Here is a 16,082-nt window from a genome sequence, read left to right as displayed (position 1 = left end):
TTGAGAGGGAAGAGATAGACACAGAAGTAATAGACCCTCTCAGTACAAGACCTCTTTCCTAGGCTGAATGAAATCGTCTGGTATTCTCTTTTCATCTTTCCTTAGCCTAGATTTACGACCTTTTCCGGTTTTTTTCACGTTGCTCAGTGACAGAAAAAGGCAACACCACGGGTCTGAATCCTTTTCCCTAGCACTTCTTCGTGACAACATCATATTCTAATCCTTACTTACTGTTATACTCAGCATTCAGGAAGGGGATATGGCAATTTTAGGCCAAATATAGTCGCGAGGTATACTAAAATGGACTTCACTTAGTTTCACAGGGTTATGAGCTCTCTCTCACCTCCCCGGCAGGTGCGCCCGACTCCCTTCAGAACTGCAAGGTGCTTAATGAGAGCATCGACGCCGTACAGGTGAGCTGTGACGAGGGTTTCGACGGAGGGCTGCCGCAGAGCTTCGTCATGGAGGTGTACGGCACACAGGGACACAAGCTCAAGGTTAGACACTATATTACTTTTTTCCATCTTTTCTTTATTTCTTTTTTAATCAACAGTTAGACGCAGAGTGGTCCAGTGGGTTTAGGTCATCCGTTGTCTCTCTCTGTCTGATAGTCGTCTGGGTTTAGGTGTTCCAACCTGATGTGGTCTAAAAATGTTATAAATGATATTGCTGGTTGCGGCTTATTTCTTACAAATGGACGCCTGGCGATCTAGTGGGGTCAAGTGCTTCAATCAGGTGTGTCCTATAAGGGTTTCAGTCCGAGGGGTAGTTCCGTTTTTATTGTTTACATGGTGCCACTCGGTGAAGAGCAAGTGGTCACTCTTACCTTAAATCTCCGGACTGAGTAGCCTATCGCATGGCCTGTATGCTCCTGATGAGGCGAAAAAAAGAAGATTAAAAAGAAAAACAAGAAGCGGTGCCAAGGCACAGCAAATCCTTCCTCGGCAGTCACTTTAGTTCTGACGTATAAATACAACAGGATATTTAGTCAAAGATGTCACATATTATATTTGGAGTAAATCGGGCGAAAATTGACGATTTTATGCCCACATGAAATTTTAGGCCAACCCCTTCGACACTGGCACCCCTACTGCTAACTGTGGGGTGACCCCCGTGATGTAATGAGGCATGTTATAGGATGCGGATTTGAAAGATGCACCTTTAGGTTTGGGTTTCATGTCGATATGATGAATTTGAAGGAAGTTATGGCGAAAAACGATTTTAAAAAATATATATTTTGGGTCTACAATCTGGAACTTGGTCCAATTTGGCCCAAAATTTAATCAGGTGATCTGAAGATCGTAGCCCATCATCTCTGTAATTTTAGTCAAAATCGCACCAGTAGTTTTCGCGTAAAGTTAACAGACAGACAGACAAACGAACAGACAAATCGAGAGACAGCAATACCCGCTTCACTATGGTCCCTCCGACAGCAAAGTACAGGGAAATATGAGGTGGTCTGACTTCAGGCTCAACTCTGCAGCTGCTCCACCCAGTGTACACAACGCCACCACGTGTAGGCTCCCCTTCAACGCCTTTTAACCCAGTGAAATCGGAATGGAGTCCTGATCATTAAAGGGTTTATAAGAGGAAAATATTAAAGATTCGAAAATGATGTGGATCAACCAACAGAATTTCGACGAATTTCCCTGAATTAGAATGAGTGTCGTCTAGTTGAAGTAGAGGTAGATCTGGCTGGAGTTCGACAAGTCAAAGAGAGCATACCCCAGTGTGAAAGATTATATCACAGCTTGTTTCGTAACTCGATCTACATCTAAACAAGAAATGCAGAGTCAAGTATTTTCGCATATATCTCTGTTTCATCATACCTAGTGTATTGCGTTGCTGAAGCTGCAGGCAACAAATTTTCCCTTCATTTTCATAACTTCAGAATAAGGTCACCGTTCACTATTAACTTCCAGCATAGAAAATAAAGTTATTGGTATATGATGCTGCCACAGACTATTTGTAAAGCTGGCCTGTGAGCTGTTACTTATTTTTTTTTTTTTTTACTTTTATTTCAATATATAACCCATGGTGTTATGACTAGGGTAAGGTTTTGTATGTGCATATATATATATATATATATATATATATATATATATATATATATATATGTGTGTGTGTGTGTGTGTGTGTGTGTGTGTGTGTAAGATTAATAACTTCTATCCATCAAGTGTGTGCGCAACCGTGCATATATGTCCGGTGTAAAGGGAAGCACGGGTATGTACTCTTTGTGTGTGTGTGTGTGTGTGTGTGTGTTTACTTTCAGTTAATATTTTTGGCTTCTTTATTAACCTCTCCAGCCTGATAACTTCCTAAATATTTTGTTCTAACCTTGTTCAATCAATTTTCATGAGCTTAAAGTAAAATTTTGGATTGGTAGAGTTATATACACTCTTCATAGAGCTTTTTTGCTGCTAGAACTTCTTCCTTACGTTGAATGATCTTTGTTGGTAGCGAGAATATGTCAGGAAATGCGTCATAATCCTGAAGTCGTTTATTATCCTCTGCCCTACGATTAACCATTCTCTCTCTCTCTCTCTCACACACACACACACACACACACACACACACACACACACACACACACACACACACACACACACACACACACACACACACACACACACACACACACACACACACACACACACACTCCTCTTCCCTTCTCCTGTTCCAGTCCCTCCTCTTCTTGTCTGTACACCGCATCTCTTTCACATCTGGACACTTACCTCTTGTTCCTGTCTGTACAACACCAGTCACTCCTCCCCCTGTCAGTACACTGCAGCCCACATCTCCCTCTGTCTGTATACTCCAGCCTTCTCATACCCTGAACACCTATCCTTACCCTTGTCTGCACGCCTCAGCCACACCATCCTCAGTTCGTAAAGCACAGTCCACCTTTCTTCCCCTTACACCCCATCCCACATCTTCCGAATCTTCACAACTGAGTCACCCCTCTCCTGTCGGCACATCTCAGCTCGACCCTCATCCTGTCAGTGCACCCCAGCCTGTCCCTACCCCTGTCAGTGCACTCCAGCTTGCCCCCTCCCCTGTCAATACACACCCAATTTGCCCCTTCCCCTGCCGGTGCACCCCAACCAGCCCCTCTCCTTGTCAGTAGCCCCAGACTGCACCTCCTATGTTTGTAAACCTCAGCCCATACCTCCTTCTGTCAATACACCCAAGTCCACCCCTCTCCATGTCGATACACCTCAGCTTGCACCTTCCTCTCTCTCTCTCTCTCTCTCTCTCTCTCTCTCACACACACACACACACACACACACACACACACACACACACACACACACACACACACACACACACACACACACACACACACACACACACACACACAAAACACTCCCCTTCTTCCCTGTACACCCGACATGAAAGCACACACACACACACACACATGATGGCTCGCTAATATCCACTCGGGAAAGCGCTGTAAAAAAGGAAAGTGCTCATCATAAGTTCCTCTTTGAAATACTTTGTCCCTTCCATAATCTCCCCTCACGTCCCTTACTGCGTTATCTTATGAAATTCTTCGCTCCATTCCACTCTATTACCCTTCCCCTTTTCTTGTCGTAAGGATATTCTGTTAAACCATCTCGGCTCTCTTCCCTTCCATTATCATCACTTTAATGTCATTCTCTCCCTGCGTCACCAGCCCAGGCGGAGTTGCTCCCTGTGCATTTGAACTTTAGCTCTTTCAGTCCTGTGACATCTTATTTATTTTATTCTTTCTTTGCAACCTTTTGAGAGAGAGAGAGAGAGAGAGAGAGAGAGAGAGAGAGAGAGACTAGTAGGAATTAACAGCAGCTTCTTTTATTCTCAGTGCTTCTTTATGCATGTCCTATCACGGCCAGGTTGCACACTGCTTACAGGCCTAGGAATTCCAAAGACCAAGTAGCCTATTTCGCAAGATCGGGGAGCACGCCTTTCTGTCGCTGTGGAAGTGATCTGCCCACTCCCCTTGCGTCACTCACGGTGTTGGTTGTGAAATGCTTTTGAACTGTATGATAGAAAGTGTATGAAGAGAGATGTGTTCGAGTGACTATGTGAGTGAGAAAGTCCGCGTATGTAATCAAGAGAACTTCAGCAGGGTTCAGATGATGTGGGAACAATATACACTCTTTAATGGCCGCCTCCGGATGGGCTCGAACAAAGACCAGGTGAACTGATAGACACACAAACTAGGCGACCATATAAGGCCCCAGTAGCGGGATGATAACTTAAGTGTAATGTATGCACTTAAGTTTATACAGGTACGGGAAAGGGACGCTTGGTGCTGGAAAGACGCCTTCGTACGGTAACACAGATATATCTAGCCAGCTCTACTGATTATACAAAAGTCCCTCAGCTACTTCCCTATCCCCCGAAAAGAGGAGGATGAGCTGCAGGAGAGGGACAACTTCAACCTGCAGTCTACCAAGTTCAAAGTTCAGATTAATCTGGGGCAACAACAGCAACAACAGCTCCTACTATGTATATGCAAAGATAACATATGGTAGGAAAATGAGAGACGGCGGGAGGGGGAATATCTGAATTTTCGTGGGAATAAGAGGCTTCATTTTTCCTCATCCTTCTCGATTGATTTTGGCAAGTGGCACATAAATCACTTATAGAACTGTTGCCTAATTAGAAAGATATAAAGATAACACAAACTAATGTTAATGTGCACTGTCAGAATAAGCCACCATGGAAGATATGTGCTACAACCTCCTCAGTCAAGGGTAATATGATCCAGGCACCATTTAGGGTGTATGCCAATATTACTCAAAGCCTGGCAAGATGGCAAGTTAAGAAGCAGCGACAGGAGGGAGGAAAAATTCAGCCTCTGATAATATATTCCTTCAGGAATTGAAGTTCCAGAAGCTATATTTACCATGAATCTTAACAAATTGTCAGAGATAATAAATCTCCATATAACTTGACTATTACAAGATATCGTTGTTTTATATACGTTTTCTCTCTTGGGCAATTACTCTACTTAAGCCTTGGATATTTTGATGGCTTTGTGAGTGAAGACAAAAGTATAAACCAAGGATCTCAAGTGTAACTAAAGCCCAAGGAAGTTTATGAATATGGTCCCTTGCCCCTGCTTCTCCTCCACCTGCTTCTGCTCCTCCTCATCCTCCCTGTACCTGCCCCCTTAACTCAGTCCAAGTACACTAGCCTGCTGCCTCAAGCTACCGGGCTTAATCTAAACTTGTCAGGGCTAACTTGGAATAACCTGTCCTATACCAACTTCCCTGCGTATACCTATTTGATAACAGCAGTTCCCCGCCTGACTGGAGCGCTTATGTATCTATATGTGTTGACTGATGATTTGACTAGGTAATTGTGACGTCTAAAATTACGAGAGCTCTAGTGAATGATGTGTGTGAAGGGAGGTGTGATCCATTTTCACTAGGTACTCTGCTAATCTGCTACTTCTGTGTTTTCTCATGTTTGTAGATCGTTCTCATACCCTTTTTAATAGCGGGAATAGGGTGATGATGATGGTGGTGGCGGCGATATTAAAAGGAAGTTACAATAGGATGTTTTGCTTATGAAAACCTGTGCACAACTGTGGCAAGATTCATACCCATTCCTTGACCTTTTGTGCCCCAGAGTCTTCCCCATATTGCTTAGTCTCGTCATCTTCTATTTCAGAATCGTATCATCTGAACGATAGCCTTGATAGGAGGGTCACCATACATATATACTTTTTTTTTTGTCTCTACTCAACAGCGCTCCTTCCTCCAAAGGGTGTGTATTACTGACACAAACCAGATAACGACACTTAGTCATCACACTGCAAATCCAGGTCTCTATTTCTTTTCAAGATGCAAAGAGACCAGAGCGAAGAGACTCTCCCTAAAGGTTATGTGTTTAGCCTGGGAGTCGACAGCAGAACCTCTCGACTGCCGTCTTCTACGACACAGTTTACTCCCTTACGATATGTTCCACCACCTTGTCCCCCAAACATGTTCGCTGCCTATTGTCTCGTTTTCTCCTAACCACTCTACTTTCACACAACCTCAAAGTCAATCTGTCGCTTTTTTCCCCTCATTACTGTAGACATGGACAGTGAGTATGTGACTGAAACTGCAGTTTGCATCTCTTACATGGGTGCGGAGTCAGACATTTGGCGTATCACTTCATCTTTAATTCTTCACTCTGAAACGGAGGAGCGTTTGGGTGTTGTAAAAGTATATCTCAACGAAGAGCTGGAAGACAAAATGGAAAGAAAATTTTAAATCGTATATTCAGAGTATTTCCTCCCCATTTTTCTGTGGCCTTCTTGGTCGCGTGGGCAGACAAGGACACCAACACAGAGAAATGCATTAGAACTCTGATAAAAAGATCGACAGACAGAAAGACAAATGACTGCGTAGATTATCTGGAAAGTCAGTCTTATTTTCGATCCATGTTTCCTTAGCCTCTGCCCAGATTTTCTTTGATGCCATTCTTAGCACAGAAGCAGGAGTACCTTAGTGTCTCTCATATTCTCCTGTTCCCTTAGCACCTGTACTGCAAAGTTTTATGCCTGCTTGAGAGAATCCTTTGTTGTTAGCCAGAATAATGAATATCATATGCTTCAAAGAGACAAAAGCTTATCCATGAAACTTCAGATATCTACTATACACAGACTCGAGTTCTCCCATGAATTTCTTCAGTCTTAGATTAATGCAAGAGTCTTTGATATTTCTTCAGTCTTAGATTAATGCAAGAGTCTTTGATACATTGTACAGTACATACTAGAACCAAAACCTCATTTTTACACACACACACACACACACACACACACACACACACACACACACACACACACACACACACACACACACACACACACACACACACACACACACACACACACCTATTTGGAGTGTCACACCATATTTCCCAGATTCCACTACCGACGGAAGGATATTACCGAGCTAATTGATAACGTGTAGTGTCATGCAGCCGAGTTTAATTACGCACATAATTAGCGTCTTAATCCCTCTAGTATGATAACACGTCTTACTCTGGGGGAGGGTCATTATATTTCGTGATCCAGTTTTCATGTGTTGCGGGGAGAGCTCAGTCAGCGTTACCTGGGTCTCTTCTGCATCATTTTCGACTTCATCTTGCCTTGGTCGTGCTTCACAGTGTTTACCTTTTTATTTTTTTAATATATATATTTTTTTCCTTCCCACTGATTGCATAGTTGGATAGTAATTTTATGAGACAGCTAAACATATTCCCTCCTCGCAAAAGTAGACTGTGCCGTCCCTGCAACACACAAGCTCTAAGAGCGGTATTCTCGTGAGGTTAGGAAGCGTCTAACACCTCTTCCTTGCCGGCTTATTTCGGATTCTGCTTTGTTAATACTCGTATATTCCTGTGTTATTCGTGCAGTATATGTCGACATTAAAATAAAAATATATAAGATGCAAAAAGGAGGATATCAATGGCTAGCATGGAAAATATATCGTTAAGGATGAGGTGTTAGAGCCTCCTCACCCGACGAGAATGCGAGTTTAAGAGTGCAATAAACGAACCCCCTGTATCTATTCTTCTTTCCTTCACACAGTTTTATTCAGATTAAATTAGACCTCTAGAAGCGAAGAGGTTAGAATCACTATCACTTCATCCCCCTTAATTGCATGGGAGGCTTGGTAGCATCTCTTCCTTAGCGAGGTTATGGAATTAAGCAATGGCAAAGAATAGAAAATATGGATGGATCAGTTTAGTAAGAATGTATATATGACAAAAGCTGTACCCCAGTGCCAGCTTGGCAGTCAGTGGAAAGGTGTCTATCCTACAGGCTTTAATGCATTCTACTTTTTTTTGTGTGTGTGGGTCGCTTGGCTTATGAGGTAAAGCCAAGTAGTTCCAAGACTTAAACGATAAATGAATATATATGCTTGCCTATTTTTCTGAGCACTTTTTTAATAGGTCACCACCTCGTTTTCTTCAATGTTTCTGTTCCTTGATCCCTCTCATCCCATATTTTAACGGGCAAGAGATGATGATGGTAATGATGATAATGATGATGACAAACATTCAAAATAAACAGCGAAGAAAGAGGTACAAAAATTCTAGGCGAAAAAACAAGTTCCCTTCTCACCAATAGCGCGTAATACGATTTCTTCATATAAAAAGACAGGCTGATAAGATTTGCCGTTTCTTTTCGGTACTACTTCTTTTTTTATTCTCCAACTGCGTGCTAATTCCTTAACTTCTTATCCGATTGCCGTGAAACTTGGCAGGCTTCTTTAGTTCTGTCCCTCACGGCGTTCAATTTAGGATTCTGACATTCCTAAAAGTAGTTCTCGTTTTCCTCGCTATGAGGTGAAAAAGTCAGGGCATTATAACACACACACACACACACACACACACACACACACACACACACACACACACACACACACACACACACACACACACACACACACACACACACACACACACACACACACACACACACACACACACACACACACATGGCGCCAAGATTATTAGCTCCATTACTATAAAATGTCTCTCTGTGTCAGGTAATGGCACTAACACATATGTCAGGTGTCAGTAATGAAGATGATTAAAGGTAAGTACCTCTAATCTCGCTGTAATAGAAATCTCTCCCTGGGCTTCATATGGTCACCAAACAACAAGGATATGCAGTAATTATGTACAAAAGACATCTTAGCACTGAAGCAATTAGTTATCGATGCATCCATCACCCTGTCATTCATTTCCCCATCAGGAAGGTACTAGCCCGGGCAAGGGTAGACTCGGTCCAGATATTTTTGGAGAGTGACCAGTCCTTCTGGCCTGAGTGGCATTATATGAACAAGAAACTCAACTTTCCCCAAGATATACACCCTAATATAAAGTTAATCTGAATGGACTGTCTTTCCCCACTAATAATTACAATATTGCTAAATTCATATTACCCAGCGTTTTTTCTCAACGAGTCGAAAAAAAAAGGTCTCTTACAGTGTTACACATTTCCAGGCACATTTTCACCTTCCATTTGCACATTCATGTTGAAGCAGAATGCCTCCAAAGCGAGAGAGGTAACTGTAACTGATGTCTCGTAAAGGCATCCGGACGTCGAGCTAAATAAATCCCACCGTGAGCCACAATACCTAAAGCTTAAGCTGGAGTTATTTATTGTCCGGAAGTGTAAGAATCTGACAGTTTTTACGATATATTATTTTCCGTACACCCAGTGTGTGTGTGTGTGTGTGTGTGTGTGTGTGTGTGTGTGTGTGTGTGTGTGTGTGTGTGTGTTTCTTGTGTTTCTTTTGTGTAATCAGATAATATAGGCATGACAAGACTCGCTGACGACTTCACTTCGGTCGAGTGGCTCATTATTTCCCAATCTTTCAATGATTCCTGAGCTGAGGAGCTGAATATTTTGAAGACTGATGCATCAGATCATCTCGGACTGATTCTTCCTTTGATTAATGCAGCCTCTAAGCACTGCAATATACTCTGAAAAGTTTGGTGAGTTACTGTATATAACGAATACTTTTAATGTCTACCCACATGCCGGGTTGAGAAGAACTCGCAGTTAGGGCCCTACACCTGACGCAGGGCGGTATTCTGGTGCGGTTAGGAAGGTTACTAACACTTCCTTTCAGTTTCATTTCTGATTTAGCTCCTTTGCTCTATTTTTGTGTGATGAAATCTATATCCACATTTAAAAGATGTGAAAGACAAAGAAGTGGATGTTAATGGGCAGTTTGGAAAATAAATCATTAAGGAAGGGATGGTAGGGGGCCTCCTTACTCAGCAAGAATGGCCTGTCTCGTTGCAAGTGGTTCGAAGCTTCTATAGACTACACGGGTAATGTGATCCTGAACTTTCCCCTTGCGATCTAGTGAAGCTTCGAATTACTATACTCTTTTTACTCTAACTTGGCCTAAAATTACCAACTCTTATCTTGAATGCTGAGGTGAAAAGATACAGAGAATAAAACAAGAAAACTATGTTAGTCAGGAGGAAGTGCTATGTAAAGGATGTTGAATCATAGCTTTGTCTTCTGTCAGTGAGCTACGTTATAAGCTACGAAAGGACGAACATCTGGATCAAGTTATGGTGAAAAGAGTATATCTGTATAAAACATTGAGCAATGGATCCTCGGTTGGTTTGAGGCCCAAACCACGACTTTTGCGGAGCAAGGGGTTAGATTATTGTAGACGGCAAATGGAACAGTGGCTTAAGAGTGTAGAGGGAAAGACAGTCGTTCTCCTAGTAGTTCAACTCCTTGCCTTCCAGCTTTCCCCTATTTTCCTTCTTAGTTGAGAGAGGTTTGGTATATTTCTCTACCCACATTTGATTCTTCTTGATGTGTTACTTCGGGGAGGAATGTGCCTTGAACATGCCGTAGTATGAGGCAGACGTAGCGGAAGAGTAGACGAACTTCAGTCCATGATTCCAATATGGTGCTGATAGGAGCTTGTAAATCATAGAAGCCTGATATTACCATCCCGTCAAGACAAGTGCCAGAAGTTGTGATTGTACCTCCTTCCCCGCTGTTTAAAGCCAAATAAAACCATATGTCGGCAGCAGAAGTAAAATAAGGAAAAAATCATGGTACTCTTTCAAGCTGGAATTATTACATCGTGAAAAGAAAAATAATAATTCTTAGCCAGTGGTTGTCCATATCTGGCTTTGTCCACCGATGGTCGAATTGTCTTCACCTGACGGAACTGGATAATGTCCAGAACTCAAATGCTAAGTCATGGTTATAACTCGGTGACCCTTAATTATGAGGCAGGGAATGAGTCTTCTTGGTTATTAGTGAAATGAACTCTTCATTCTAACAAGACTTGGCCATCGATTGAAATGAACGGGGTAAGGGATCTTTATCAGGCTGGAAAAAACGCGCTGTTGGAGCTAAATAAAACCGTCTCTTGTCAGCAGGATGAAAAAGTAAAGGAATAGCCATAGTACTTGCGACAACTAGGCATTTTTAGCCCGTGGAGACAGACGTTGACACCCCTGTTTAGTTAGTTGTCGCGGTCGGACCTCCTCCGGTCGCTACTTGGAGGTAATTTACAGCTTCTTTTGGTAGCAGGAGAAAAAATAAAGGAATCGCCATAGTACTAGGCATTATTACCCCATGGGGACAGACGCCAACACCCCAATTTAGTCAGGGGTCGTCGTGGTCCGCCTCTCCCAACCACCACTTGAACTAAATTGATGATAACAGCGTCTTAATGAAACATAAATATCCCCCGGCTGTAATTAGGTGTTGGGTTGTTGCTCCCCGGGGTACACTTACAGGCTTACTTGTATGGCCCCTTACTGCTGTGTTTTACTGCCAATGTCCCTTCTTTTTCTTGTCATATTTTTGTTGCTTCCCTCTTCTTGTATTTCTGCTCTAATATTTTCTGTTTTTCTCATACCCTTTATTCTTTTCCCTCTTTTTGGACCTCCTCTCTATTGTTTTTCCTTTTATTTTCCCTCCCCCTCAGTTGTCTTCTTTTTCTCTGTTTTCTAACTTTTTCCCTACTGTTCTTTACCGCACTTTCATTGCCTCACTTACTTCATCTTTTCTGTACATTTCCTTCTTTTTCTTATCTTCCTATGTATTTCCGTGTATTGCTCCTTTCTCCCTATTCTTTTCCTTTTTTTACTTCCTCAGTTCTACCATTTCTTGCTCCCCACAGCCCCACATTGCGACATTTTTACCTCCACTAAATCCAGTGCCCTTCAGTTACGCAGTCTTTTCCATTCTTCTTCATTGTTTCCTCTTCATCCATGCTCGCCCAGAAGCATAATTAGGGACTTGGATGTAACACAGATAGTTGGGGGTCGTACTGGGGGGAATATCTGGACTTGGGAAAAATTTAATGACTGCCAGAATGACCCTCGTTTGGTTGACAGGTATTAATTTAAGCCTTTTTCTCTTTCTACTGACTTTTATTGCAATGCTTTCCACAGCTGTAATTCCACTGCCATTTTTCATCATACTTATTCTTATTTCCTCCTTCATTCCCTCCTTCCCATTGTTTTATTTCCCTTATTTTCTTTGCCATTCCTTCATGCTCCTATTTTCTCCCTCCATTTTGTTCTGTCATAAACTCCATGCTTCCTGTTCTATTCCAACTTGTATTCCCTCCTCCTTGTTCTTTTCGAAATTCAGTTTTGTCTTTTTTATTCCTTCAGACCGTAAATTCGGCCTTCCTGTCTCTTTCTCTTTTCCGTCCTTCCATTCTTTTCATTCATACATTTCTCCCTTCTCTCTTTCTGCCCATCTCCCTGTTTTTTATACTCTCCTTCCTCCTACTTTCCCCACTTATGTTTTCCTGTTCGCTATTCTTTTCCTCCGTTTATTTCCCCCATATTTTCCCTCTTCAGTTTTTCCTACATCTCATTTCTTCACATTTATATTCCGTCTTATAGTTTTCATTACCTTTTTCCTCTCCATCCTGTTCTTTTTACTTCCTCTCTCATATTATTTTCTTTTCTTGCTTCTCTACTTCCATTTCTTTCCCTCTTTTGTGCAATTGTTCTATTCTGATTTTCTGCCTCTTTTTTCATTCTTTATGCATTTTTCTACATCCTTCTTCCCTTCCTTCACTTTCTACCCTTTTCTTTCTTTTCAGTCCTTCTTCCATTCATTTGTCCCATTATATTCTCTTATGCATCATTTCATTCTTCTTGAGTCTTATTTTTTTCTGCCTTTATTTCTGACCTTTTTCCAGTCCTTCATCCGCTTCAAGTATTAGTCGTTCCTTCCTTCATCCTTTCCGTCAAACACCATTCTCTTCTTATCTCTCTTCCCTTCCTTCTTTTCTAATTCCTTTTTTTTTCATCTTTCATTTCTTTCCATGTCCCTAATCTTTTTTTCACATTTTGCTCCTTTTCCAAATTTCATCTCTTTTTCTTTGCCCCATGTATCGTTTTTGCTTTCCTTTCATGAACTCCCTTTCTCTCATACTCTCCCCTCTCTATCCTTGCAACATCCCTCTCCTCTCTCTTTTCACATCCCCCGTATCATTCTTCATTTATATAGCCATTCTCCATTACTCCTCTCACCATCCTTCATTCCCTCTTTCCTTCCCTCATCTCCTCTTTCCTTCCTTCATCCCCTCTTTCATTCAGTCATCCCCTCTCTCCTTCCTTCATTACCTTTTCCCTTCCTTCATTCCCTCTTTCCTTCCCTCGTCCCCTCTTTCTTTCCAGCATCCCCTCTTTCCTTCCCTCATCCCCTCTTTCCTTCCCTCATCCTCTCTTTTCCTCCCTCATATTTCCACTTCTTCCACCAACAATATTCTATTCCCTTATTCCTTTCACTGGTACATTTCTCATTCCTTCCTTTCTCCCCATGGTTCCATTCTTCCTGTTCCATCTCTTCCTCTTCTCTTGCCTCTATTCTTCACGTTCGTTTATGGCTATTTTGCTTCTCGTTATTTGCTTTTCTTCCTTATCCTTTCATGCCCTATCCCTTCCTGTTTTTCAGTTATTCCTCTCCTTCTTTCTCCCTTCGCCTGTAGTCTTCTTCCTATCTTTATATTATCCTACTGAATTCTGGCGGATGGAATGATGAGTTAAAGGATTTATGGCCCATTACACTAAGTACTCTGACGGCAGCGTTTCCTACTCTCGTGTTTTCCCTACCCCGTTTTCTGAAGCCTCCCTATCTCATTTCTAAGAATAGGAAAGAGACTTTGAATGGTGATTAAGATACCATGTAGTGGAGGCAGACCGAAAGCACAAGGATACCTTACGATCTTGAAATGATTGCACAGATTCAGTACAATATATTTAGACGCAGTGCACCCTTACCTATGATTGATGCATTCTCACTGGCAAATAAGTCTTTTCAATGCTTGTGTTATTCTTAGCAGGGGAGACTGGTGAAAGTGTGCTCAAAGCCTCGCCTATAAACTCTTTAAAGTACTGGTCGAAGCTGACCTGGATGAACACTCTCTCAAATTCTTCAACACTGTCCGTTGATTCTGTTCAGTCGATCAAAAGCAGATTTATTGCTGTAGTGATGGCGACCAACGAAGGGGCTCTTTGGGGCTTGTGCGATCCACCAGGTAACGCTTATTGAAGGTACTGGTGAGGTTAGATGGGCCTGGCCAGGCGTTGCAGGGGGTTAAGTGCACGAGAGGGCTCTTGGCGAGGACCATGCATTTTCCATCTGTGGGGTCCACGGTAGGAGTCTTGAGGTTGGATTCCGGGTGGTCGGTCTCGGCGTGGTTAGTCCTTGTGGTCATCTCAACACTGCGGCCAACCTTCGTTCGAGGGAGGTTGACCTAGGCTAGAGGGAAGCTGACCTTGGCTCGAAAGTTGGAATGGCTTCCTCACTGTCGTAGGAAGAGATTGGGAACCTTTGAGGAAGACTGCTGAGTTTGCTCCGTCTGTCTCCGTCTGTTGCTTTGAGTTTTATATTCCTAGGGTTGCTGTTAATTATTGAACCTAACCCATCCAGGTGATAGCAAGAGGTTACCATATCTTGCCAGTAACGCCGATGAGAAGTATAATTACGCCCAAGTGAATAATTTGGAATAATCTGGTTAATAACATACACTAAAGCTATGTGAAGCAACGGATAATGTACCTATCTCTGCTCTGCCCTATTATTGTCAGCTCTTTTCTTGCTCTAGCACTTCACCTCTGTGCACTTCAGTAATGATATCTTCATCACAGGTGTCTCTTCAACCAGTATTTGTTTGTCATTCATTGATTTCCCTTTTCTGTCAGTTTGAGTTCTTCCTGCCCCTTTATCTATTCTTTCATCTCATTTTATGTCCCTCCTGTTTCATTCGAGTATTTCTTTGCTTTTCCTGGAAGTGCCACCATCAACAATAACATCCGCCTTTATTTGCATCGAAGGCCTTTCATTACGATAGGTTACCACGAAACTAAATATTAACATGTGACAGTAGCAGGTGAAAAGTTTTAGAAGACTTTATCAAACAAAGAATCAACAAAGGAACATCATCATTAGGTGCAGTGCCGCTTGTCAGACTGAGCATCGTTTCAGTTTCCTGTTTGTATGTATTTACAGCAAAACTGAACTTAAGCACTTGAGATGTGCTTTTTGTCTTTCCAGCTTTATAGTGTCACTTCATTTCCAGTTCCCGGAAGAATTAGCTTTGCCGTTAGCTACACCAGATATAAATTTGGCACAGCTTTCAGAGAGAAATTTCAAACGTAACTGTTTTTTTCATCAGTAGTATAGATGGAAAGGTGCAAGGAATAAATATGCTGGGAGAGTTGAATGATTCTTTGATCACGAAGGAGGAAGTGCAGGAGGCAGTAAAGGAAATGAAAACAGGGAAAGCTGCAGGTATGGATGGGTGTGCTGTGGAATGACTGAAGGGTGATGGAGTGACTATTGTTGACTGGTTAGTAAGATTGTTGACAGTGTGATTTGTGAAAGGTATGGTGCCAGTTGACTGGGCAAGTGCTTGTGTGGTCCCGTTGTATAACAGTAAGGGTGATAAGTCTGTTGTGTGTTGTAGGTAAGGTGTATGGTAGAGTGTTAAGAGTGTTAGAGAAGGTACAAAGGGAGTGATTGGTGATGAGCAGTGTGGCTTTAGGAGAGGGAGGGAATGCGTGGATCAGGTGTTTGCTGTGAGACAGGTATGTGAAAAGTACTTAGCGAAAGGTAAGGATGTGTTTTGGGCGTTCATGGATTTAGAGAAAACGTATGATAGAAATGATAGGGAGGCTTTGTGGACTGTCTTAAGATTGTATGGACTTGATGGTAGATTACTAAAAGGAGTGAAAAGTTTTTATGTAAATAGTATTTTGTGTGCAAGAGTCGGAAATACTGTGAGTGATTGGTTTTCCGTGAGAGTGGGGCTGCAGCAGGGATGTGTGATGTCGCCTTGGTTGTTTAATATTTATATGGATGGTGTTGTAAGGGAGGTGAATGCAAGAGTGTTAGGTGGAGGTCTGAGTCTGGTGAATGTTGATGGTAGAGAGTGGAATCTGAAGCTGCTGCTGTTTGCAGATGATACTACATTGGTTGCTGATTCAGAGGAGAGATTGAGGCAGTTGGTAGAGGAATTTGGAAGGGTGTGTGAAAGGAGGAAATTGAAAGTATATGAGAATAAGAGTAAAGTGAT

At 42.2% G+C, this 16,082-nt stretch overlaps 1 protein-coding gene across 1 annotated transcript in view; it reads left to right on the top strand.

Moving 5' to 3' along the window:
- The window catches only part of LOC145404917 (cell adhesion molecule DSCAM-like), a 587,705-nt gene that overhangs the window by 484,095 nt on the left and 87,528 nt on the right, over positions 1 to 16,082 (top strand). The window contains exon 10 of the mRNA XM_080276424.1: positions 355 to 497. Coding sequence (XP_080132550.1) covers positions 355 to 497 — 143 coding nt within the window. The remainder of the gene's footprint in view (positions 1 to 354; positions 498 to 16,082) is intronic.

The sequence above is a fragment of the Coenobita brevimanus genome, chromosome 65 (genome assembly GCF_032717465.1).
Source record: "Coenobita brevimanus isolate Jiangsu-jjx chromosome 65, ASM3271746v2, whole genome shotgun sequence".
NCBI lineage: Eukaryota > Metazoa > Arthropoda > Malacostraca > Decapoda > Coenobitidae > Coenobita > Coenobita brevimanus.
The sequence above is the reverse complement of the archived record's forward strand: the minus strand, read 5'-3'. Positions and strand labels throughout refer to the sequence as shown.